General features: G+C 37.2%; 1 protein-coding gene across 24 annotated transcripts in view; it reads left to right on the top strand.

Annotated features, from left to right (window-relative positions):
* AFDN (afadin, adherens junction formation factor) overlaps positions 1-26720 on the top strand; it is a 119652-nt gene that overhangs the window by 15286 nt on the left and 77646 nt on the right. For 15 of the 24 annotated variants that reach the window (XR_011149853.1, XM_069010167.1, XM_069010177.1 and 12 more), the window contains exons 2-6: positions 18670-18865; positions 20388-20503; positions 22041-22204; positions 22654-22814; positions 23777-23934. Coding sequence is in view for 23 of the 24 variants with exons in the window: in XM_069010167.1 (XP_068866268.1) it covers positions 18670-18865; positions 20388-20503; positions 22041-22204; positions 22654-22814; positions 23777-23934 (795 nt within the window). In the remaining variant the exon portion in view is untranslated. The remainder of the gene's footprint in view (positions 1-18669; positions 18866-20387; positions 20504-22040; positions 22205-22653; positions 22815-23776; positions 23935-26720) is intronic. The other 9 variants (XM_069010168.1, XM_069010179.1, XM_069010171.1 and 6 more) reach the window with 1 other exon arrangement.

Genomic DNA, 26720 nt, shown 5'->3' on the forward strand with positions numbered 1-26720 from the left:
GTATTTTCAAGGTGAAAAGTATCTCAAGCATTTTTTTCATAAAGCTGACGTATATTCCAGAGGATTGGAATTTAAATAGCAAACAAATTTTACTTAAGCAAAAAAAAAAGGATTGCATTGCCTTAATAAAAATGCATCTGATCTGGGCTTGATTATTGTCAAAAAGTGCTCCTTGAGGTGACTATCTTCTTGAAACAAGCATGAAAATTTTCAATGCTTATTTCTGTAAACCTTACTGATGATGAAGAGAGGGGAGCATGTGGGACAGGGAGTAAATGGCACATCTAAGTTCAGTAGTTCCTGATCACAGCTTAAAAATGAATGGATACTAGAAGTACCATTTCTGACTTTGATGTTGCAAATGAATCCATCTAAGTTTATTAGTATGGATCTGTCCAAACAGAACAGCTTGCAAAATGGACACCTATATCCTTATAGAGAGAATTATACTTTCTCTTCTTTGTTGTTCAATAGAACCTCTGAAAACTTTGGCTTTGGGGTAAAGATGTTGCTGGCCTTGAACTCTTCCAATGATGGGACATCCACCACCTAGCTGGGCAACCTCACAGTAAAGAATTTCATCATAATATCTGATATAAATCTACTCTTTTTCAGTTTAAAACTATTACCCTTAGTCCTGTCCAATACATGCCCTTGTAAAAAGTCCCTCTTCACGTTTCTCTTTAGCCCGCTTTAGGTACTGTAAGGCTGCTATAAAACTGCTTCCCCAAAGTCTTCAGTTCTCCAGGCTGAACAACCTGAACTGTCTCAGCTGTTGTCATAGGAGAAGTGCTCCAGCCCTCTGATAATTCCTCTCTTGATCTTTCTTTTATCTCGGTCTACCCCACTTTCCTTTTGTTACTGCTTTCTGAGTTTGTTTTCTTCTGATGTTCTGTTGCTTTGTGGTCTCAAAATCAAGCTGTATTACTGTGGTTAGCTTGTGATTATTATCATTATTAATAATATTCACTCCTGCCCTCCTGTGTCCCACATACCCTATAGCAACTATAGGATGACAACAATTGATGGTAGTGAATCACTTTCCTTGTTCCACTCAGATGCTTGTCTGGAGCTTCACGACAGAACTGTGTTCAAAAGTAACATACACAACCTATGGAAATCTCACTGGTTTGAGGATGTAGGGAGGGTGGAGGATACATAATTTCTTTTTTTTTCAAAGCCAGTTCTTCTGAGTCTTTGCCTTAAATTTCTGTGTTTCTCTTGAGTTTTCTGATCTTTTATTGTTTTTTGGTTATATAATCTTTCTTGAAGAATGAACTTCTATGTTAAAAGAATTATTATTTCAGTCCATTTTATCTATATTAAAAGTGAAATCATTATGCAGTTCACTAACTACAAAAGTGTTCTGCAAAGGAAAACTTCTTAGATGCCAGTGAATATTCAAGTAGTGGAACGGGTTGCACAGGGAGGTTGTGCAGTTTCTGTCCATGGAGATTTCTAGGAGCAGGCTGGATAAAGCTGCAAAAAAGCCTGGTAAGACCTCAGAGATGAACTTTCTTTCACCAGAAGGTTGGATTGGAAACTCCTGAAGTTACTTTCTGCCTGATTTATCCTGTAATCTTAGATGGCTCCATGGTGTATGTACCCATTCCAGTTTATTTCCAATTGTGATGGATTGCATTGCATTATTAATGACTCTTCCCATGTGTAGTAGAATGACTTGTATAGGCTTTACTGTCTCTAATGTCTACCAGTTGGACTTGTACCTGAAGAGAAATTTGCAAATGTTATGCTGCCACTTAAACTAATTTATTTAGCTTTTTTCATCCCTTCTTTTGTCATAGTCTTTCTTAAGATACACATGTTGGGACTCTCAGTATTGGGAGCTCTCCTGTTGGTTGGAGGTCATCTTGTCTAAATTGAGAATATGTGCCTGCCTGGCTGGTGTAACAATTAGTGTTTTCTGTAGGTGAACAGGGAAAATTAGCCTGTCCTCCACAGATGTTTAAATATGATCCTAGGATACTTTGATTTGGAATAGACCTCAAGACATTTCTAGTCCAACCTCCTGCTTAAAGCAAGGTCAGTCCTGATGCCCCTGCGGGTTTTTCCCATAAGGTGTTGAAAACCCCCTAAGGACGAGTTACTACAGTAACTCTGGGCACCCTCCTTCACTGGTGTGACTGTCCTAATGCTGAGAGGTTTTTTGTACAGTCAGTTTAAAGGCCGCTTTTGTTTCAGCTTATGTCCGGTGTTTCTTGTCCTCCCACCATGCCATACTGATCACTGCTGCATTGTCTTCTTGGCCTCTTTGCAGATCCTGTGAGCTGCTTTGTAGGTCGCCCCTCCAAAGCCAGCTCTTCTCCAGGAGGAAGAAACCCAGTTCCTTCTGTCTTGCCTCCTAAGATGGTTCTTCAATCTCCTGAGCATTCTGTAGCTCCCTGCTGAACTTCAGCTTATTTTAGTCCTTCCTGTACTGACGGCCCAAAACCCTGGGTAGAGCAGTATAACTGTTTTACTTGATTAAAGCCTGCATTCCTCCTGTTAATGCAACTAAGCATGGTATTGACTTTGGTGCCAGGGCATGCATCTGAATCATCTTCAGCTTGCTGTCCACCAAGATCCCCGGGTTTTCTTTAGCAGAGCTTCTTCCTGGCCAGTTGTTCTTAAGCCTGTCTTGTTGCAAGACATTTTTCCTTTCTGTGTCAGGACTTTGCTTTTGCCCTTGTTGAATTCTGTTGAAGTAAAAAGCTGCTCAAATCCCCAAGGAAAAACCAAAGCAAGAAAACCCCACCTAAACCCCCACTTTGAAGAACTTCTTTTGACAAAACATTTAGGCATGTACTTGAGTGCTTTGAGTATTGAAATGCTTAGATTCTTCTTGAAGTTGAGCACAGCATTCTTTTAGCCATCCTACACAACCTTCATGACTGAAAATACCCTAATGTTTCAGGATCACTTTATGTATCCTTTGGCTTAAGCAAACCATGTTCTGCCAATGTATCCTGTGTGATAGGTTGCTGAGGGGACATAGGGTGAGGTCCTAGTGCTGCAGGACAAGAAGTGTTTGTAACTTGTGTAAATTGTACGTGGTTTTGCTCCCATTTTCTGTTCCTGTGCTTCCTCCTCCTCCAGATCACATGCCCGAATCAGTCACTGGAATAGATACTTGCAGTGAATGAGTTGTGCTGTATTATTTTTGTTGATATGTGTTTATTTGAAATAATATTTTCTTTCACTCCTGATTATTGTTAGTTTTATAAAACTGTATTTGTGTACAGTATGGTGTGTTGATTAATTCAATTACTTGTACTCAACCTCATGTTCTTTGTTTTGAACTCTGCTGTTGTGCTGTGGATCTCTATGTGATGCTGAAAAACAGGCTATGCTGATAGTGTACCATTTTTGATGGAAGAAATACTGAAGTACTAGTTTGAAAGTAAATTATAATCTCATCTGGCCACAGATGTTTATAACTACTTTGTTACTTCAGTGGAGCATTTTTACTGTTAAAATTTAAGTTGCTGTTTTGAAACTTGGTTAGCATTAATCTGTTAATTCTGCAAATGTTCTTAGGCCAGTATTAATATAATAGGAATTTTAAACTGAAATAAAGTAAGAAAAATTTCAGAAACTCAGCATTAAATTTTATATGTTGATATTAAGTTTAAAGAAGCTGTAAGTCACCTTTTCTGCATGTCATGTTTGAATCTATTTTGATACAAACCTGCTAGCCATTCTTAAGTAGCTGAACTACTACTTTAGGTGATAATCCCCAGGTCCAGATGCTTGTCCTTGGATTTCCTTTTAAAAAAACATGGTTAAAAAGGTTTATTGTGCACCCTGGGAAGTCATTAGGTCATGACTGGTTTGTCCCAGAAGTTCAGAGATCAAAATTGTGAGTTCCTCAAGGAAAATATCCTTCTGATAGTCTCCTTTCATAAGTAGAATCTGCTCAGCTGAAGACAGTCATAGCAGTGAGTGGGGGGAGACTGCCAAGGTTATGACAATATGAGGTCTTAATGTTGGGTGAACAAACTGGAAGGGAGCTGTTGAGTTGTATTCTGTAAGATCTGTAATCATCTGCTCTCAGTTCTAGGAATGAAGCTGCTGCCTAGTCTAAGCAATAGACTATTTCTGTACAAATACAGAAATGCATGATTTATTTTTAAGTGCATTATTCCAGACTAGGGGTGGATAGGAAGGGTGAGGAAGAAAGTAGTAATGTGAAGGATGCCTATGTGATGATTAAGTATCCAGCTTTTCAGTTGTCTTTTTGTTTGTTCCTTTCTCCTCCCAATTCCACTCACCCAGTGTTGTAACTGATGCCTGCCCTCTGAAACTTCCTCACTCCTCCATAAGCAGGCGGTGGCAACCCTTTGTGAAACAAAGAGTAAGGCACTGCAAAATGAGGGGCCAGTATTAGTTTGGTTGCTGGTCTACTGGACTAATTCGTTCTGATGCAAAAATGAGAACTGAGCATGTGATTCTTGACTATTTCAAATTTTGAGCACTTAATCAACTGAACCAATCCCATACATGTCTTTCAACCCCATATCATGTCTAAAAGTGAAGCCAGATGTCTATATTACCTCATATTGCAACAAAATGATAATTTGTCTTGTATATTTTTAAAGAAGTAATGATATATTAGTGTTTATGACCAGGGAAAGAGCTGCCTTGCTACTGTTTGAGAACCATAATTTTTCATAAAACATGAGTAGTCTTGCACAGAACACTTAATGAGAGACTCAACCCCCAAATATTTGAGAGGTTATGATAAGCAATTATAAAATAGTCAAACTTTTTTTTTAACTGGGGCGTGTATATCTCGACTATTGTTTGCAAAACTAATGGTGGTTTCTGACTGAATTCCTTCTGACAAAAAGTCGCTGCAATTGGTCTTTATGCTACTACCACATGATACCTTTCTCTAGATTATTTCTGCTATTATGAAGAGAACTGCAAAGGAAATGAGGAGCTTCCTATGTAATCAACTGGTCAACTGCTGTTTCCTCTATCAGGAATAGTGTTGGCGATTACTCACAGTCGCTGCGTTTGCATTGTTGTCCTGAGCATGGAATAAGAGACTGTGAAGCAGTAGGAGGGAAAAAGAAAATACAGTGGCCGTAGCTGAAATGCTGCAGTTACAGAAAGAAAGTAGCTTTTCAGTCCCATAGTTAAGCTTTTGAGTGCTTCTCTGGTTTAGTGACTGGTGGCACAATGAAATGTTACCTTTAACAGATTTCATTGAGCATTTTAAACATGTAGCCTACCCTGTCTCTGGACTGACTTTGTTAATTGACTGCTTCTTCAAATGTCATTATCTTTTAATAACTTTGTTTGCTCCCCTGCTCTGGCTTGTTTTGTTGGAATTCTTGTTGTGCTACTGTGGTCTCTGCAGGACTTCAGAGACTCTCAGGGCTGTAAAACACTGTCAGTGTTTGTGCGTGGACAACATCTGAGACATCTGATGCAGTGTTTTGCAGAAGATCTCTTCGCCCTGCTGAGTAATTCCTCCACCATTTGTGTCATCCTGCTTGAGCTGAACCCATGCCTTTTTATGCTCAGGACATATAAAAATATTTTGGAGGCTAGAGTCAGAAGCTGCAGGTTGGAGCTCTAATGTACTCTGCACTCAGTGGCTCCTGATGTTTTGGAGCAAACACTATTTACAGTAGAAAATAGCATCACCCTGGTGTTTAATAACTTTAGTTATGTACTTTGTTACTTTTAGTTGAAGCAGTCGAAAACTTGTTTGTGTGCAGTGCTACTCATAGGCATGGGTTGCTATGTCCTCTAGTACTAGAACAAAAATATGACTGAAGTTCTCCTCAGTTAAATGATTTAGTAATTGAATGATAGTCTTAATTTTGTTTTAATAGCCTTTTTTTGGTCTATTATACTGAGTTTCAAATACTGTATTACTTTCATAATGTTTTGTTTGTTCGTCCTTAGGCAAGTGAAATAGATGTTTAGACAGGGATGATGAAATTCCTGCATTCCCACAGATAACCAGCTTATTTCCACTGTAGAAGCCAGCCTCTAGTATACTGCGGGTTGGTTGGATTTCTGGATCTGCAGAAGCCTTCCTTGCCTCTGTAAACTACTGCCATTGGTTTTATTTTGGGTGTCAATACCTACCCAAGGGAAAAGTATGTGAATGAGATTTCATATTTATATCTTAAGCTGGTAAAATGGCTTTCTAGCAACAAGAGAGTGCTCTCTTCACTCCTTCAATTGAACAGGTTTGTTTGGGTTTTTTTAATCCCTCCTTTATGCTGGCATTGGGTTTTATGTGACTCCATTGTGAAGTTCTTAGGAAAGCTGGGAGACTAGGATTAATTCTTGTTGGGATTTTCTCTCTGAACTAGCTCATTAGAATTCACCTAAATGCTTGTGTTTAAACAACTGAAATGACACACAGCTGGAGTGGGGGTAGATCCATGGGAAGGGGCTTCCCCTTTCCTCAGCTGTTAGTTGCTATTGGATTGGTTTAATGTCATATTTTCCCTCGCTGCCACAAACAGGAAATACGGAGTAATTTCTCTCTTGAGGTAGCCATCCAGCAATCAACAATTAGGGACTTTTTGGGGAATTTATTTCTAAGTCTATGTGACCAGTGCATTCCGTGTTCAATACTACTACTAGTACTACTACTACTACTACTAGAGATTCATAAAAGAGGAAAGTATTCAGGTATAGTGATTTTTTTGTTAGATAAGCCTGTTTAGAGAGCAGGACCTTTCAGCCTATGAACTTGATTCCAGTCTGGCAAAGCAGACACCATTGTAGATTGGGAGCAAGTGTGGAACCCCATTGGAGAAAAGGAAGTTGGAAGGTAATTGAAATGTAAAATGCTTTTTCGTGAGAAGGACGCCAGCTTAAGTAGAAAACATTAAAGTGTATTGTTATGTTGATAGCTACGTGGTATCTTCTCTTTCAAATCTAAAAGTAAACAGAGTAATGAGGGAGTAAAATCAGAAGCAATGTAATGTTTTGGTTGTGCAGGTGCCTTAGCAAGAAACCTTTTTATATGCTTGGGACTGCTTTGAGCTAGCTTTTATGTTAGAATGGAGGATTTTGTAGTATGAGAACAGTTAAAAGAAAACATCACAAAACATAGAGTGCAAAACCACTGTCAGTATGAAGATACTGTATATGGTGTTACTGCAGAGAAAGCCTTTTTAGCTGTCAGCAGTTGTTTTTAAATGCAACTAACTGAGGCTGAATGTCATTCACCAAGCACAGTGCTTGATGAAAGTGTTGCCAAAGATTATACAACAAGATTAAGTAGGATTTGCAGAGAGAAGGCTATCAACAGATGAATTTTACCAAACTATTAGAAATTCTATATAGATTTTTTACAAGCCTTGGTAGTCCTGTCAACCAACATTAAGATAACTAATGGCATTAATAAACTTCTTTGTAAATTTTAAGAAATGACCCGATTCCTTTAAATATAAAAATAAATAAGTCATTCAAAATGAGACTTCCTGGAGGATTTTTTGAGTGACAGAATTAAAAAACCCAAGCAAACAAAAACACAACTGTTTTTGGGACATGCTCCCGTTTAGAAGTTGTAATGTCAACACGGTATTTCTTCTTAATTGTTCAACCTACTGTGTCTAATGTCAAAAACCGTGTGGCAATTTCATGTGTAAATTTTACTATGTGGTTGTATCTGTAGTGAATGAATATCCTGTTTTCTGAATGTGCGGTAGAAGTAACCATAAGGGTGTCTTAGCGCTTGTGTGTGTGTATGTTTACTCTAGACAAAGCTGCATATAAAGGCAGCGTGGTTGTGTGTATTTGGCTATGACACAGACAGTCTCACTAAATTTCATTCAACAGTACAGATTTTCAGTTTGGGGTTTTATAAGAACTATTTTTATAGATGCTGATTATTCCACAGCCTGAGGTATGGCTCTTTTTGCCCTTTAAAAGGAAAGGGGAAAGTAAGTATTTCAGGTAGGGAAGGAAAATAATAATAGCTCAAAAAGAGGTCCTTTGCCCCATTTCCCTAGAGTGTGTTTGCATTTAGTGGTACCTTTTGACATTATATTATTACTTCAAACCTTCTTGATGAACCTAACTTACTTGGGGAATAACTTTTTGAAATCCAGTCAAAGGTTGGATTTAAATCAGAATGTTCAGTTTTGTTAAGTCTTCAGGTTTTTTTTCATGTAGACTCTGGGCTGCAGTTTGTCTACTTCAGGAGAATCAGGTGCTTGTTTTTCTCTTAGGCTTGTTAGCATTCCTACTTCAAACTCCTGACTAATTAGCCTGGTTGCCAAAGCTCCTGCATGCAGAGTATCAGATAGCACCAGCATTTTTCTAGTTCAGTCAGTGGTAGCCTGATGTCTTAACCCTGTATGGTGCTGATTCCAGCTCATCCCACAGGAGCGAGAAACTAGGGTAACACAGGTAACACAATCAAATTGATCATTGCAGAGTAGAAGTTGGCTCAAACTTTACTGGCTGTGTCCGCATAAATACATGGCATGACCCTTGTTGCATTATGTAAAAATGACTGTTTTTATGGTTTCCTTTGATACCCTGTTGCATCATACTGAAGCCTGATACTAAAATAGTGAAAATGCAGTGTTAATTACAAGAAATGAATCCAGACAGCTGCTCATTTAAAGGATTGTTGGTGTCACTCTTTTTTGTCTTGTAGTGAGAGTTTATTTCCTGTATTTCCAGTATAGAGGTTATACTGGAAGTAAATAAATAAGAATACTTTGTCAAGTGAATGTCAGGTGGTTGAAGTGAGGGTGTGAGGGTGCTTGCTGGTGTCAGCTTATCGATGGGTACTGGCTTGTCAAATTTGGGTTTTGATTGATCTGTTGGTTCTTCGACTGAATCTTCAGCCCATGTCAGGAACACGAAGTTGCCACTGTAAGTGATCAGAAAGAGACAAGATAGTGGATTTAGTATGTACTGTGTAGTGTATGAGCTTCTGGACGTTGGAGAATCCATGTGGGAGAGAAATGTTAAAAATAATTTTATTTGTGCCATCTATAATAAAACTGTGATCAGCTTTGGGAAGACAGCCACAAGAAACCAGGCTTCATGAATGTGATTGATGGTGGAAATGCTTTTTTCAGTAATGCAGCTTTCTGCTGTAAGTAGGTTGACATTTCTGTTGGATATACCAAGTTTTCACTCAAAAAGAAATATATTTTCAGCTTTTAGTAGTTTCACATATGAATTTGAAAACTACTTGTATTGTCATTTTTTATGGATTTAAGACTATTTCTAAGACGTTCCTCTATCAGAGTTCTATTATAGAGGAAAAACTGTAATCTTTTTAAGTTGTAGAGAAATTATCATGTAACTCTGGAATCTAACCATTTGTATGCCAGTTATAGAAATAGCCTTGAGATTACAGTATTCTAAACTTTAGTTGACTGTAGAAAACTAATTTATCTAAATACCATGTGTTTGTGGAATAAGTCTGTAAAATATTTGAGAGATTTGTCATTCCTGTAACAAGCTACAATATCCACTTAGCTCATCAGGACTTCCAGTCTCTGCTAGGCTGCTGCATTTATGCTGCTTTCTTTGGTCTGCTGCTTGTCTGACCTGTGTAATGACTTCTTAGCCAAGCAAGCAATAGCCTGAGACAAAAAACAATAGGTGCCTGCTGGCTTATGGTGCTGGAGTCAGGTATGTGCTCATGCTGGGGCAGCATAAAGTGTCCAGCTTGGCAGAGGTTGCTGTTTCATGGTTCCTTCAAGTTAATACAAGTGCCAGCAGAAGGACAGTTTCCTCAGACGGCTAGCGCTGTCAATTTCCTCCACACTGAATGAAGGGAAGGGAAATACCTTCCGAGTTAACCTGATTCATGTTGCTGTACAGCTGCAGGATGCTGGTGCCTGTCGTAAGAGAGGAGGTGGCAATGAGCATGTCAGTATGAGGAAGTGCTATCTGCAGCGCTAGAGTTTCTATTGCTGACTGTGTGTCTATACTTTTAATGTTAAAGTGAGTAAGGGCAGGCTTTTTTGTGGCCTGATTGATGCCTGAAGATGCTTTAAATATAAGGATTGCAGCTCTGCAAGTAGCAATGCCAATGAAAAATCAGACTTCCTGCACCCGAACTTGCATTCTCCCCCTTCAATTTTCCGGTTGTGTTTTGGTTTGAGGTGGATGTAATAACCTGTTTCTCTTCCTCTAAATGTGACTGTTCAAAAGGAAGTGTCTAACACAGTAAATAGTATGGAGAACTCTTGATTTATTTCAGTGGGTTTCTACAATGCATCTGAAAAATGTTATAGGAAATTGTTTGTACTTTTAATTCTTCTCCTCTAAGGTTTCTGGAGTTGCTCCTTAGCATTCGTTTCTTAGTTGCACAACAGTGACAGGTTGTAGATAAATACTAGACAGATCAGCAATATTTTATTGAGGCCCATTGCTATTTGTTTTTTTTCCTCTTTTAAATATGGCATGATTAATTCAATTAATTAAACCAAAATTGTTTGGTTTTGACTGTCTTTTTACCTGATTGAACTCTGCCTCTTCTATTGTTGGAGACTTTCAGGGTATTTTGATACACCAAATGTATGTCAGTTACATTTCCATTTTGTTTCTGTCATGTCACCTCCTTCAAACAAATTTCAATCATTATAATAACAGCTTTGTTAACAAGCTTTTTTGGGGTATTTTTTTTTTTCAGAGTATGTGTTGAGAGTTGCTGCAAGGTCCTCAGTATAAGGGTATTGGGAGAGTCTCTATATGATACCAGCATCAATATAGTTTATAAAGGGTGGTATGTTTTAACTTGGGGATATGATTTAATCTCCTGTAGCTTTATATTTATTTTGAATTTAATCAGTCTAATGAATGATTAAATAGTTATCAAACTGTTGGTAGTGTTTATTGTTGAAAACATTTATTGTTTGATTTCTTCAGTTAACTGCAGTAGGTTTCATTTTGTGCAAAGAGCAGATCTGCGTGTTCTCTGGTTGATTGTGTAAGTGCTGTCCACCGCAGCTTAACAAAGCACACCCTGCAGGGGGCAGGCAGCAGCTGTGTTGCTGGTGCTGTGCTGATTTTGCTGATCACTTACGGTAGGTTTGAAAATTACGAGTTGGAAGGTAATGTCTGTCATGCTTTTGAGGAGTGCCCTTGGCAGATTTTTTTTCAGTTTTAATGGTAGCTGCTTTTCAAGTCATAAATCTTCTATGAAGACACTTCATGTTGCTTGTGTAATAGCGTCTTTTGTAAAAGGTTATGAAAACTTCAGTGTATTCAGAATGAAGTATGGTTGATGGCTGCACACAGAATGTGGTGGCTCTGGTAAAAGACTATTCTGAAAACAACTAGGTTTGGTTTGGTTTGAAGTTGGTAGGAAATACTCTCTGTGATCTTCCTGGTATAGATGGGTCTCTTTTGAAACTTAATTTTTTTGATCTGTGAGGTGTAAGTTAGCAGGAAAGTATTGACGATTACAATAATGTTTATTTCATCCCAAGAGTTTTTGTGTTAATTAGTCTTGCTGTTGGGGACAGATAGGCAACAGGAAGCAGGGACAATTTATATAAAGTATACAGTAAAATATTTACATCTATGATAATTCAAGTTGCACATGGGCATTCAAGCTGCATTTATGAAAGTTAATACTTTTTTAGTGGATGCGATAGTTATAGACTTGAATTTTGTCCTTAGTTTAAGATTCAGTGTACCATTCGTCATATACTGCAGTGGGTTTTGCATTGACTTATTGCATTACATTTATATTGTGAAAATGTTTGTAGTACCTCTTGTTTATTGGTCTTGAGGTTTTGTTTCGTACTGTAGAGGGGCTGGTTCCTAAGATGTAATTTTCCTCAGGAAAATAAAGAGGAGGTTTCATTTAGTTATGATCTTTGTGTTGTGAGTTATTGGTAATTCTCTCTGACAGAAAGCTCAGCTGTTGGTCCTGCTTCTGTGAACATTACAGTGTCTAAACTGTTGTGGCAGAATGAGTCATTCTGTAGTGGAAAGTCTTTGTTGATCCAGGTGTCAAAGGTTTGGAAGAGGAAATAAAGCTAATGAAAATTATTTTTTCATAGGAGCTGTTTTTTCATCTGTATTGTTCTTCCTTTCTTCTGTTAGATTAAAGGTAGTCTTTCTTTAATCATGAAGCTGCACTTTTTGAAGTTAACTCAAAAACTGTAGTTAACAAGAACACTGCTTTTCTTTGCTACATGGAAAACAGTTCATAACAGTTACCAGGATTTTTTTTTTTAACTATTTGCAGTTCCTTTTTAATAGTATTGTCTGTCCTCAAGTTTGAAGTTGAGCAGTCATTATGGGAATTGAGTGCTAGAAACCTCACCCTCATGTAATTTCACAGTGCTTATTCCCTTACTGATTTAAGGGGGTTTTAAAATATTCTGGAAATATTTTTTAAAAAATATTCTTGTATTTCTTAGAATTCCACAGATTTGTTGCATGCATACAGCTTTTTGGAGAGGCAAAGGAAGCAATTCCATTTTACTGTGTAGACTGACAAGAAGTCAGATACAAAGGCATTATATGAATGTTTCAGAATATCCTGCAGTGATAATTCTGTTGCTGTGCTAACCTGTTATATCAATATTGTTGTGGCCTGAATTCATGTGCCAAGCAACTAGTATGTGCTTCAGTTCTACTTTTTGCACTGTGGATTGGTTTTATTGTTATTTATATTCTATTAGCAAAACTCCTGAGCAACAAGCACATGTACCTGAATAGTAATTGCAGCTTAGTTGTCTGTAGATTTTTGCCTGCAGAATTTGAATGGGGCACGAAGAAAGATGGGATGTTCTTAGTGCTGGATTTTGGTATTTTGTAGATGCAGTCATGCAGAATGTGCTTGCGAGGCAAACAGTGTTACCAATGCAGCTGAAAGAGATCAAAGATAGCCTCTTGGAGGGGATGCAGATGAGGATTTCTGAAGGGAAACTTGTACATTCTCTGCTGCTCCAGAGATTGAATGGTTTACAGAATGGGTAGTGTGTAATATACTTAAGTATTGAAGTATGTAGTGCTTTGTGATGGATACAGGTGGGGTAGGAGTTTAAAAGCTTGTGGGTATTCTTTGCTGGCTTGCAGGAATAGTAGTCTTGATTTCATTCATTGCTGTGCCCTACATATTGTGATAAATACTCTCTCATTATCTCTGACACTTTAAAGGAGGGGTTTCCTTTCTCATATGTGAGCATGGCGGTGGATTATGGCTCCTGGATATTACTGCTTTGTTTGCAGAGGCCTCTCGGATTCTTCAGGAAGTCCAGGTTTCCCTGCTGCAAATCTCATTGTGTCACGTTGCAGGCTTTTTCCAAGCTTTACGTACAGTGCAGCCTTTTAACTGTTTCTACTTGTTTTTCATATTTCTTCTTGACTGTGATATTCTTGTTACACAAGAATGGGATGATTGGCAGAAAGAGGTTTGGAGAAGACTTTTTTTTTTTTTTGTCGGGATTTTTTTTTGTTTTGGATAGCTGAAGTATTAAACACCTTTGCCTTCCGTAATTATTAACACTTTCCATATGTGGATGTAACCACTCTTCATAACTGCAGAGGGGAGCTTGAGATGCCCTTCACTGCATCTTCTACTTACTTGCATTTTTCTATAGTATAACTTCAAATGAGTGGTCTTCATTATTACCGATTACTGCTTTAAAGCAGAAATCCACCCTTGACAGTAAGTAACTGGGAACTAGATTTAAGGACCAAACTGTTTTGAGAAACAGGAATCACTTTTGTGAAGCCTCATGGAAAACATTGATGATGATTGGTGTGATAACTTGTACATCACATCTTCAGTTTTAAGTGTGACTTGAGGGTTCTGTATGACTGACTTTGTGTTAAAGTTTTTTCCTTCCTGCTTTTGTATTCCTCTTTTTCATTTAATGATGGTATGAGGTCCTTGAGGAGAATGTCAGAGGAAGTGATGGCACTGAGAATGCAGATGTTTTCTAAGAATGTTTAATCAAAGCTTTTCACAAGATTCTGTAGAATTTTGGAGTCTTCTCAGTTTGTGAAAGTGTTGTTTCAGGTGTTTCATTCTGATGCTTTTGTGTGTTTTTGTTTTCTAAAGACACACTTTTGGAACATATAACCCGTTGGTTTTGAAGCAGTTACTGCCTGTCATTGATTGACTTGATGCAAAAGTTCATAAGTAGGTATTTGAAATGCTTTTATAAACTCTTTTCTTTGTGCCTAATGAAGAGGTGGTGCAGCTTACTTTTGTTTGTAAAACCAAGAAACGATGTTTAACTGGCAGTTGCTATGTAAGTTGAAACCTTTGAGTAGGATATACTTTTGGAAACTACCGTAACTTCATTTGATAGTGATAAAAAGGAATAAGTATGCTTTGTATTTGAGCAAAATGGCCTTTATTATTTGAAAGGCCTAAAAAGCTGACTTTTGCATTGTGCTCTTTAAAATATGTTTTGCAGTCTAGATGATCAGAATTAAAATTTTGTGAAAATTGACTGTATTTGTGTGGCTGAAGACTGGTCTGTACCCTTGCATTCCTACATAAGCCATGAACTTGCACAGCAGATACATAAAATATCTAACGTGATCAGATGATAGAGCTAAAATTGCGCATGATGCATATAAACTCCTGAGAGGAATTTAGGAGTGTTCATACACTTAAGTAATTAGTCATTCTTGAAATCCAGAAAACATTTTAATTTCTTTTTGTTAACTGATAAATGGCAGTTCTCATCTTTAGAGAAAGATGGCTTCAAGAGATTTTTAAGTGTTTTGGGGAAATTCCTTCACTTACAAGAATGTATCAGGGAATAATAGATACTTCTGTATCTACCTGGTTTAGGACGAGCGATTTTTATTCTATAGCCTCTTTTCTTGACACAAGTTCATATTATAAACTGCAGTGAACATGCCTAGCAGTCTTAACAAAGAAATTCAGAAATGAATGAGTTTGAGGATGAAACAAAAAACTCTGAAAAATAAACACTTAAATGCAGAGTTAGAGTGAAGAGTGGAAATTTAAGTGCAGTGCCTACCTTGTCTGAGTGTGAGCGGTGGCATGTGTCTCTGTGTAGTTGGTATTTATCAGCTAAGCACATGGCTGGCAAGTTAAATATGGCTTGAACTGGAGCTATACGCACACATAAACACATGTCATATAAAAAAACTAATGAAGACTAGAAGGGGGTTTTTTTTGTTTTGTAGTCTCCTATTTCCTGATTTTTTGAAATGTGAAACCAATTACTTCCATGTCATCAAATACTTTTATTTAAATCTGTAATAGTCTAGCAATGCCCCAAGGTACAGTTTGGAACATAATGGAAATAAAACATTAAAAGGAGTTTTATATGGGAAAGTGATACTGTTTGATCATCACATCACTGATTGTGATGCTGTTGTGCAGTCTTTTTTTTTTTTTTTTTTAACAGAAAACTTTGGAAAACGTGGAGAGTGGGAACTAGGACATGGACTGTGGGGACACAGCTTGAGAACATGCCATAGAAGAGGATAGGGGAAATGGACAGTCAGTGATCAGTGCATTCAGCTGTTTTTATATCCAGATTGTCAATTGGCAATGCTTTAGAAAAACACATTACTTCTTCTAGAAAATGAAAACAAAACTTGCTTATACAGACATTGTATCTTGAGAATTCAGAATTCAGTTTTGTCTTGTCTGCTTTGTTAGTGTCTGGAAGTAGAAATAAGTTGTAACAGTAAAACATAAAATATTAATATTACTAGTATTAGCAACAACAAACATGATAGTTTAGAAAGCTTCTTGAATTGTTTTTTACATCTTCCCTAAATGGACCTATCTTCCATTCCCTTGCTCGTCAATCTCTGCTGTATTGTTAAAAAATCTGCAGATTGGAAAAAGCTATTGGAATCTTATCTCTATATGGGAACTGACACAGTACGTAATGCATGGAAAAGATTAGCAATGTGCTCATTTTTCTCTTTTAATTCTTGCTTCAGCAGTACCTTGAGATGGTGGTGGGGAAAACCTTGTATAAAGGAAAAAAAATGTTCTAAATGGGATATGATTGTGCTTCGTGATACTTCTGCAGAAAGCTCATGTGTTGTCTTTTGCAACAATCAAACAAGTGGGTTGAAACTTTAAGTTGATTATAAAAATACTGTGGCTGTTTCATGAAGCATCACGGTTAAGGAGTGTTAGCTGAAGAGGCAACTGTTTAAATCAAATCCACACAAAAGAGTGTGTGGAACATGACTCTGAGTATTACCTGTGGGAATGCTCTCCTTTCTAGAGATCATGACATGCTTAGTTTCATTTTTCTTACAAGAAGTACAGAACTTTCCAACCCAGTTGGAAATGCAGCATACCTGCCCTAGGAAAGCTTGGTAAAGCTGAAAGGGGCAAGTAGTAATGCCTGCTGAGAGTTAAAGATTCTGTGCTGCAGGTACTGACCAAAAGCATGCCAGCTATCAAGGGAAGTGTGAAAGGAAGCTGGCATGACTGAACATCAGGCAAGGATAGTTACTAGAAAGCTGAAGTATTATCCAAATAAGGAAAATTGTGAGGTTATAAACCAAGCAGAATATGAAAGCATAAGATAGAAAAAATTGAGGAATGCTTTCAAATCAGCATTTGTTAAGAGAGGAAAAAGCAAGAAAGCAAGTTACGAGAACCAGAAAATGCTCATACAATAACTACAGGAAGTGAGGGATGGAGTAATTTTACTAAGATGTGTGTAATGGCTCTGTTAGGTGGACACCTTCAGGTCGTTGGACGCAAATGCAGTTTGAAGCCAGTATTACAAAGGACATTCACTGGTGATGTTATCTGTGTGAGTAGAAATTGCATTAACCTACAGAATTCATGGACACGTGGTGTCTATTATAATACGCTGTGGAATGGTCAACAGAACTTAGAAAAGAAGTTGTGCTTCAGACCTTTTGGAACTCATTGAAGGCCTTAATAAGGACACATGTAAGGGAGCTCCAATTTGCTATGGTAGGTAGAATTTCCAGAAGTCATTTGGTAGCCTTCTGCATGAGAGGGGTAAGCCATTGTATGGATAATTAGTTAAAATTTGATATATATAATTAAAGACAAGAAATTAAATGGTCACGATGGTTTTCAGAGGTGAATGTTCACGGCTGAAGAATTGAGAACTTTTGTGTAATTTCAGCTAAGTTCAGAGTGTGTGCAGAGGTGGGAGTTAGCTGGAGTGAGGAATGTGGAAACTGTAACTCCTTGCAGGAAGGAACACTGGTTTGGAAGTACAATAGGTAGTTCTGTGGGAACAGCAGAAGCTCAGAAGGATTAATTCTGTAAATTGTTAGGATAACAAAGGGAATAAAACACAATCAGCCATTGTTTAGGTCCATGGTGCATTTCTTTGGACTGCTGTATTGGTGTAGGCTTGGGAGTATCCTGGGAAGAACAGTGCTTACTTCTGCATGTATCTAGGTGACACAGATGTTTGTCTAAGTGTAGGTTATTTAACTTCTAATTCCTTTTAAAATACTCTTCTTTTTTCTTTTCTTTTCACAAAGGTCCTTCTGAATGATAGAGTAGCTTCAACAAATATCTCGATTCTTTGCTGTTCAAAGAAATGTTGTGATGTGTGTCCTGTGATCAGATGTAGCACTGGAAAGGGCTATGCTTAGCATGAAATCTATCACAGTGCTCAACCCCTAAGGATTTGCCTATTTCAAAGCCTCTGGAGAGTGAAGACAGGAGCAATGATTATTAAACTGTAGAGTAAACCTGGCAAAGTCAACTGGAGGCTTGGATATCCATAATTCCTCTTGAGTGCAGGGCCCCATGATTGCTGGGATTTATGCAAAGGGCAAAAGTTGACCAGGTGGAGACCACTGGGGAAGTAAAATTTGAATTTGGAGTTGTTGTTCAGAGCAGTAGTGGAGTAGCACGAGCAGACAGTGTCCTCCTGAAGTTTGGTGTGCTGCAGTAGAGCACGAGCTCCAATGGCTAATGCAAACACCTGAGGATGTGAATTTACAATAGTTTGAACAGATTGCCATTGCAGTTGTAGTGTAGCCACCTGGTTGACAGCTGCAGTCCCTTTCTTCAGCTTGTGTTGGTGCTGGAACTTTCCTTCCCTCACAGAATCTTTAGGGAGCTGTACCAAACTTGGCTGTACTACTAACCTTTCTTAAAATATAAAATACAAACAAGTCAAACGGTTTAACTTCTTTAGCAGGCTGTTTCTGGGACAAACAGATGCCAGTGTGAGAGAGGAGTGCATGAAGGGGTGGAAGGAGGAGAGAAAAGATGATTATGTGACTTCTGTGGCAGCAAGCTGTTCTCTTTGAGATGCTGCTGTTCTTTGAGCATACACTTTTACAGGCTTTGGCTGCAGGGGCCTGTTCTCAATTAGTCTTCAAGACTAATTTCTAGGTTTTTAGAAAAGAGGTTTTCTAGGTTTCTAGGTTTTAGAAAAGGAGTTTTATTAATTCTCCTGACACGAGTTGTAAATTTGAATACTTAAAGATTCAAGTTCAGTATTTTCAATAATATATAGTCCTTAATTTCTTTTTGCAGGATAGCCTGCTTTGTTTTGTTTTGTTTTGTTTTTTTCCAAGTTTATAGTCCTGGTTTTTAATTCTACTGTCATGAAAATTTTGAAAACCAGTGTAATATTTGAACGTCTGATATTTTCATAATAAATTTGTAACTAATGAATAATAAGAGAACTCTGAACCTTATAACTGTTAGCCAGAACTCAGATATGTATTTTTATTTCCTTACAGGATCTCGAGTTTCATGGAGTAATGAGATTCTACTTCCAAGACAAAGCAGCTGGAAATTTTGCAACAAAATGTATCCGTGTCTCTAGTACTGCCACAACTCAAGATGTGATAGAAACTCTTGCAGAGAAATTTCGACCAGACATGCGAATGTTGTCATCCCCTAAATACTCACTTTATGAAGTGCATGTCAGCGGAGGTTTGTATTTATTCATTAGGTCCTTCCTGCATCCACATGACCATCAAATCTACTCCCAGCCAAAGTATCTTTAGGTTTACCCCCAGCTTCTGAAACACTTGAGACTTGGGTTTTTTATTCCTAAATATGTTGCTACTAATTGTTTTTTGGGGAGTGGTTTTCAAAACTTAGTTATGTATACCAGGCCTGCAGTTTGTGTAAGATTTGATTATGATTTATTAAACGCTGTAATTGACATCCTGTTAATTTGTTGACATTTGTGAGAGAGTTGCTATTTTTAGGACTAGTAGGTAACAACTAAACTTATAATGGGAGACTAGGATTGTTAAATTGGAGCAGTTAAGAGTACATCTTCTGTTCTTTGAAGTTATGGGCCTTTGATAGGTAGCCTTATAACTCATATTCTTTTACTGCTGAACTGGGGGAAGTTCAGCTTAATATTATTTGAAGCCACTCTGTTTCTTAAATGTCCTAGTGTTACCTGTGAAGAACTTGGATATCTAAATAGCCTTTGGTACTCCTAACATTTGTCTGTTTCAGATTAGAAGGTGATAGTATGTGTGTGGTGGTAGTGGAGACAGATACAGGAGGAACTCGCTTTTGGTTGTGCTTTTTATTTTCGGTACTTCAGAAGTTCACACAAGTGCTTGAACGACCTTAAATTCTGCATTTGAAAGACTGAAAATAATTAAATTTTTTCTACTTTAGCTTTCTTTAAAAATCTGTTAGCACTGTACCTGTAGTCAAAATGAAATTGGTTTTTTTGCAGAGCAAGTTTCTGATTTTTAACAGATGACTAAGGCATGCAAGGTGCCTCAATCAATAGGAGTGTTTCTTACGAAATAAAAGTAGCTAAGAAGATATCATTGTTTTCCTGTGCATATGTATTGTCTCCTACTTCTCAAAGGGAAAGTCAAGTGCAAGACTTGCTTAAGTTTTTTAACCACTCTGTCAATTGTTCTTCCATATACTTAAAATAGATGTAATACACTAAATGAAATTTTTTCACAGATCTGCATAATGTTGTGGGGGTTTTTGATTTATTTTACTTTTTAAATTTTGTAATCTTGTTTATTTTTGTGCAGTTTTTGTAGAATAGTATTTCTTGGGCTGCAATCAGACTGTGGTCTACTTTAAAGTAAATTTAAAATGAGAAAAATTAGTATTTGGAAGTCCCAGGATGCTAAAAAGTTCCAAACATTTTAACTCTAGATCTAAGTTCTCCAGAGTGGTAATGTTGTGTTCCCAGACTTAGTTCTGACAGAGGAGTTATGCAAGACTACCTTATGGGGACCTTTAGCTTATGCAAATACATAGAATACACTTGGGCTCATTGCTGGAAAGGCGACATGTAAGGCTACATTCCCAAGCTTGCTTTCTGTCCCTGTACTTAACAGGAAAACATCATTTGATGTGTTCTGTTAGGCAAACCTTTCGGGTTTTTTTAAGAGCTTAACTTATTTCTAAATATCTTTGCTCTTGAGATGCCAAGTAACTGTTACTGCTTTTCATTGTTTTGAAGAAGAAAGAAGATTAGATGTAGATGAGAAGCCTCTTGTTGTACAGTTAAACTGGAACAAAGATGATCGAGAGGGAAGGTTTGTCCTCAAGAATGAAAATGATACAATTCCTCCAAAGGTGAGTCTTTATGGAGCATGCTAGTGGTAACAGCAGTTTTGAAATGTGTAGGGGTTGCTTATATAGGAAAACAAAATTTATTCTTTTTTAATTCTTGGAAATAACTGCTGTTCATGACCTTCAATATCTGGAGCAAGTATTTTTAAATACTTAAAGTCCATCTTTGCAACACAGCATTTTTGTTATCTTTCAGATGGATGGTGATGCTGTGATCCATGTAGCTGTCTAGTACTGGAACATGTAATGCCTGGAGAACTTAAAGCTTGCTTTGTTCTATTATGATGACTTTAAAATTTCCTCAGATAGTATATGGTGCCAGATACCAGGAGGTAATCCTGCCTCTTGCAAAGCTTTTAAAAGGGAATGCCAGGGGGAGTTGAAGAGCTAAACATTATTACCTCCCTAGGTAATATTCTGTTTCTTGAAAAAAATAATGGAAGACTCTTCCTTTTTGTGCAGGTTTTTTTGTTCTGGTTTGGTTTTGTGTTTTTGGTTGTTGATTATTTTTTTCTCTTACAAATGCAAAATGAAGGAGCTGCCAACATCAGCCATACAAAAGTTTGCTTTAATATTAGCAATTTAAACATTAAATTAGATAAGACTTTGGCTCCTGAAGTCATATAATTGCATATATTATATGTAGCTTGGTTGCTTATAGCTATGGAAAACATGCTGTTCAGTGTGGGCTATCTTAAAGCAAGATCTTGTGCTGAGTGCTAAATTTCCTTTGCTCTTGGAATTAGAGCTTGTTAATTTTAGAGGCGCTTTCGGTATAGGTACATGAGCCTCTACTGTGCTTTTGACTACAGGATACATCCCAGGCTACAGGGTAGAAGGGAAAGTTAATGGTGTCTTGCACTACACGTACCAACCTTGCTATTCCTATTAATTGAACTAAGTGATCTTCAATCTTCCTTCTCTGTGTTCTTCACTTCCTGATAGAAGCGAGAAAATCTGCATCTTCTTTCCCTCATGCTCTGTAATCTTCTCTACAGAAGGCAAATGAGCCTAGGATTACAGGTATCTTGTGTATGCAAGGAGCAGGAATTGAAGAAGAGAATACTGGGAGGACAACTTGGAAAAATACACCATGAGGAAAAAGTCCTCTGTAATGTTTTTCCTTCTGCAGTATTCTTATCTGGTGCTCCAACACAGTTGCCTTGAAAGCAGATTAAGCACAGCGTTGTTACAGAGTATTTTTACTTGGAATCAAAAATTTGTTTTGCAGCCTTCAGTTAGTCTTTTGGGGCCAAGTAGATACCAGGCATTACTCAAGTAAAATTCTGAAGTTTCTTCACTTTCTTGATTAGTATCAGTTCATACCTTCTTTGAAACATGACATTATATTTGCCTTCTCTGTGTTTTTCTCAAGAGCATTAGCCCCATCGTTGTGTAAGGGAGTTATTGTTGCCTGGAGTGTTGTTTTTCAGGCTAGTGATACTGTGTCTTAAACAGATTCATCTGCAAAGTTAAAACCAATACTAACTTTTCTTTGGACTGAAATTGATGGAAGCCGTTTTAAACTCATTTATTTCAGAAAGCTCAGAGTAATGGGCCTGAAAAACAAGAAAAAGAGGGAGTAATTCAGAATTTCAAACGAACTCTCTCAAAAAAAGAAAAAAAAGAGAAAAAGAGACGTGAGAAAGAGGCATTGCGACAAGCATCAGATAAAGATGATAGACTTCTTCATGGGGATGATATGTAAGTGGTTTAAACTTATTTTTAAAAATTAAATGATAGTTGTTTTCAAGTGCATTAGGAAAAGAAAGAGCATGACTTGCAAGCACATGCTGACTCAGCTTTCCCATGCTTTGCAGTATTGGAAATTATAATAAAGTTAGGGGTGTAATGTAAAGTTTCTTTAATGCCTTTCCCCCTGCCCCCATCTTTAAGAGGTAGAAGACCTCTTGTTTTCCTTGAAAACTAGCAACTAGCAGTCCTTAAATTGGTTGTTTATTTCAGGTGAGCATGGGTATATGAACAGCATTAACCTTAGCAAAAGTGAAATGCATGTAGAAACCATCTTACAATAACTTAAATGGGCTCCTGTGTCTATGAATGCTGATGCCCTTTTATCCTTTGTGAAATAATGAGGATATATATATTTTAAGCTCTTAATGACATTCTTTTTATTTAAACTAACTTGGCAGTGAGAATTTTCGCCTTGCAGCTGAGGTTTACAAAGATATGCCTGAGACCAGCTTCACTCGCACAATATCCAATCCTGAGGTGGTTATGAAACGGCGGCGACAGCAAAAACTAGAGAAGAGAATGCAGGAATTTCGCAGTTCTGATGGCAGACCAGACTCAGGTACTTGAAGTTCTTCTGGTTAAGTTATTAACAGTAAACATTTTACTGGGAGAATATTCTTATGGCCAGCAACTCCTGTAAATTTGACTTTGGTTTTTTCCAACATTTTTTGCACATGGCTAGTTTATCTGTGGTGTAAGGATTCCACAGGAGGGTATTCCCTAATGAGTGTGAGGCAAAGCTTTCAGTGGTGGGTAGACTGATGAGAGTGAGTGTGCTCGTTGAGCTTGCTAACAGTGCTAAACTGGGAAAGAAGGAAGGATGGACTTGGACTGGCAAACTGAGGAAGCCGCTGAAATAACTGGCATTCATTGTACTAAGAACAAGCTGAGTGACCTGAAAGAGAAAATTCAGTCAGTGTCGTAAATAAAGGATGTAAAGGACTGATTGTTCTGCATAAAGGATTCTGGTAGATCTTGTGAATAACAATGATCAAGTATTTCTCATTCATGGGGTGGGGATATAACAACAGTGATTGTATAAACACCATTAGAAAAGAACAAGTGAACCAATGTTAGAACTGATAAAATCTTAAATGCTGTATTCTGTTCATGGAAGAGTAGTGAAGAAAGAGAGGTGTAGAAAACATTGTCTTGAGAGAAGTCTCAAATGGGCTTGTTAAAGAGAGGGGAAATTCTTGAAGATCAGCACAAACTTCCTGTCAGGATAGGAAAGGTCTGTTCTTCAACCAGTTGTTGCCACTGTTTCATTTTAACTTAATGTAATACTCAGCATAGTGAAACACTGGGAAAAAGACTTCATTAGATAAATTATGGAAATATCACTGGAGATTTTTTACCAATGACAGAGATAAATCTATTTTGGGGATATTATGTAATTTTTCTTGTATTAGTAGAGTAATGGAATTATTTCGAAGAGGTATTCCGTTAGAAATAAAATAAATGACTTCATGTCTCTTTTTTATTCTCTGGTTGCATTGATAATTTCATTTTGTTTCCAAGGTGGGACGCTGAGAATTTATGCAGACAGTTTAAAACCAAATATACCATACAAGACAATCCTGCTGTCCACTACAGATACTGCAGACTTTGCAGTTATTGAAGCACTGGAAAAATATGGTCTGGAAAAAGAAAATCCCAAGGATTATTGTATTGCTCGTGTAAGTTACTAAAAGACAATCTTCTCATATTTCATATTTGGTTGGCTTTTGTTTCTAGCAGTAGCTTCCAAATTAATAGAATGACTTGATTAGTTCCATGGCTAACTTTTTTTTTTTCCTCCCCTAAATCTAACAGCCTCAGGAATTGTGAAGTGACATGTCAGGTTTTTTGTTTTTAAAACTTTAATCTTGCAATCATACTAAATTACTGCTTTCTATATAGAAAAATTTAATACTGAAAATGGCATATTTCTTCATTTGGCACTGTGGCTTTATACCACTAAGTGTGCTGATGATTTACAGATGTATAAACTAATAGTTTATCCTGTGGATACCTAAATTTGTGTACAGAGCTATTTCCCTGAACTAAGAGTGTCCACTCAGAAGTGGAAGTGCTGAGGTGAGCTCCGTTGTAAAAGGTGAATGTTGTGTACTGTTTCCTCAAACCTTGCAGTGGTAGCTGACCCTCATTACAAATTAGAAAAGATTGAAGTAACACTCTTCTTTTCAGAATTTAATTATTTTAGGAGCTCTAAGTGAATTGCATAGAATTTTTGTTTCTTAGAGGTGTGGCTTTAATCAAAAAGTCCCATGGGCAGTACTGATAAATGATGACAAACTTCTGACCATGTTGTGTTCTCAGGGAGAACAGTGAGGCTTGAAAATACTGATCCTTGTTTGAGTCTAGTGTTTGATTACATTTTTGACTGTGACTTATCTAATAAACTTGCATTTTTTGCTCCTTAAAATGTTGAAAAAATGGGGAAAAAGTTTGTTTCTCATGATATTGTATTGGTTCGAGAGAGTCATAGGGTACAGCAGAGACACTGAGGCTGAATTTGGAAGATAGTTTTACTTCAGTCTGTTTAGTTCAGACTGAAGTATTATGAAATCTTTGAATATTAGGGAATTTATTAGGGACTGATTGTACCTTTACCTAGGAAACTGTTGCAAGTTACTCTTTTTGTAGTGGTGGTGTTCCCTCTTACTTCCTATTTTCCGATCTTGTGTGGGGATGTTTAATGTAGAAAATAGTCTGGCGAATGGTGCTTTGATCTTGGGAAAAGTTAATGAAGTCTTTGCTGCAAAAGGAATTGTTTTATGTTAGTTTTTTGGGAAGCACTTCTGGAAAATATTTTGTATTTTCTGAGTAACACATCTTCATACAGTCAGTTTCTGAACTGATAAAAATTATGTGCTTATGTTTACATTTGGTATACATGAGTGGTCTTCACTGACTAATAGCAGATGTGTTTTTATAACTCTTAAGTGTAGCAGACCTTATTTGCTGACAGTAAGTTGTTACAGTTGGGTAAAATCTGCTTGGCCATTCTCTGCTGATACAGTCCTTGGCTTTTAATATGATAGTTCTTCTTTTATTAATAAAGTTGGGTATTTTAAATCTAGATTTTAAAATCTGCTTTTTTGCCAGATATTTTATGAAGTTGCTTTCCTTGCTTGAAACATTAAAATACCCGATAATTAGCCTGATGTGTCTTTAATCACTGTTCTCTTTTTTTGGAAATTCGCAAATGCACCACTAAACTGGTTCAATGGCACACTGCTTTATATTGAAGTCTCATAGCTGTTCTCTGGCCCTGGTATATGCCTTTTGCCCCTGTTCTTCTGACACTTTACAGTATTCTGTGTAAGACAGATCCTGCACGTTCCTATTCTTTACATTTTTTTGAGCTCAGCTATTATCAGTGGAACATACAACTTCAGTTTCTTACTGGTTGGGATTTTGAAACATTTTGTTCTCTTTGAGTCCTGGTGAGTGTCATCTTTGAAGATTTAAGCAGTTGAATTTACTTAACTATTAAGATGAATTTTAAGTTACAGGACAAAACATTTATAAGTCTGTGTAAGTACCTGTAATAAAGATGACTCCTGAAGTTTCAGCTGAAAGATAAACATTGTAAGACCTTTTCATAACATTTTTGAGAACTTTTGTTGTAAATGGCACTTTCCTATTGGTTATTTGCTTTCATACATTGGTTTGCAGTGTATCAGGCTGTACCCTTATGCCAACTTCCAAAGTGCTCTTCTGTGTAAGCAAGTACACACCAGTTTGTTCCAATGTGTGTTTTGTTTGCTTCAGTTTGCTTGAGTTTCCCTGAATAATATGGGGTTCACTGCACATCTCTGAAGATGTCAAATTAATTAGACAATCTTCCAAGCTACCTGTGCATGTTCACTCAGGGCATTAGACTTCAGGCATGCATCAAACCAGTTAACTCTTGAAAGCAGAATCTTGATTAGACTTTTGTTTTTAGAATGCATTTTTTTTTTACTTGAGGGTAAGGCATAAATAACTTTTTGTAATGTCAAGCAAAAATATGCATTTCATGGTGAGTAGTTTTATTGGTGAGTAGTTTTTTTAAGAAACAGTTGTTACAGACACAAGGCATTAAGTATTTTAGCAAGATCCGTTGCAGGGGTTTTGTGGGTTTTTTTTGTGTTGTCGCTGGCTTTTTTGGTTTGTTTTAGTAGGGGGATGTGCAAAGCCTGTGTTCCCAGTTTGTAAGGAAGATTGTAGATTAATTAATTACAATAAGCAGATGTACTCAAATATACAGTAGATATGAGGGTTTTTACTTAAAAAATATTAAAATGACAGAAGAGCTTGTTGAAGACCTGTTACATCATGGGGTTTTTCTCGTGTGAGACTTTTACTATGGACGGATCTGATCACTTGATCTCTATATATTACTTATCACAGGGGGCTTAATACTCAAAAGTACTTCCCTTACTTGTTTATTCCAACAAATGCTTTGGAACTTAAG

This window comes from Aphelocoma coerulescens, chromosome 3 (genome assembly GCF_041296385.1).
Source record: "Aphelocoma coerulescens isolate FSJ_1873_10779 chromosome 3, UR_Acoe_1.0, whole genome shotgun sequence".
Lineage (NCBI taxonomy): Eukaryota > Metazoa > Chordata > Aves > Passeriformes > Corvidae > Aphelocoma > Aphelocoma coerulescens.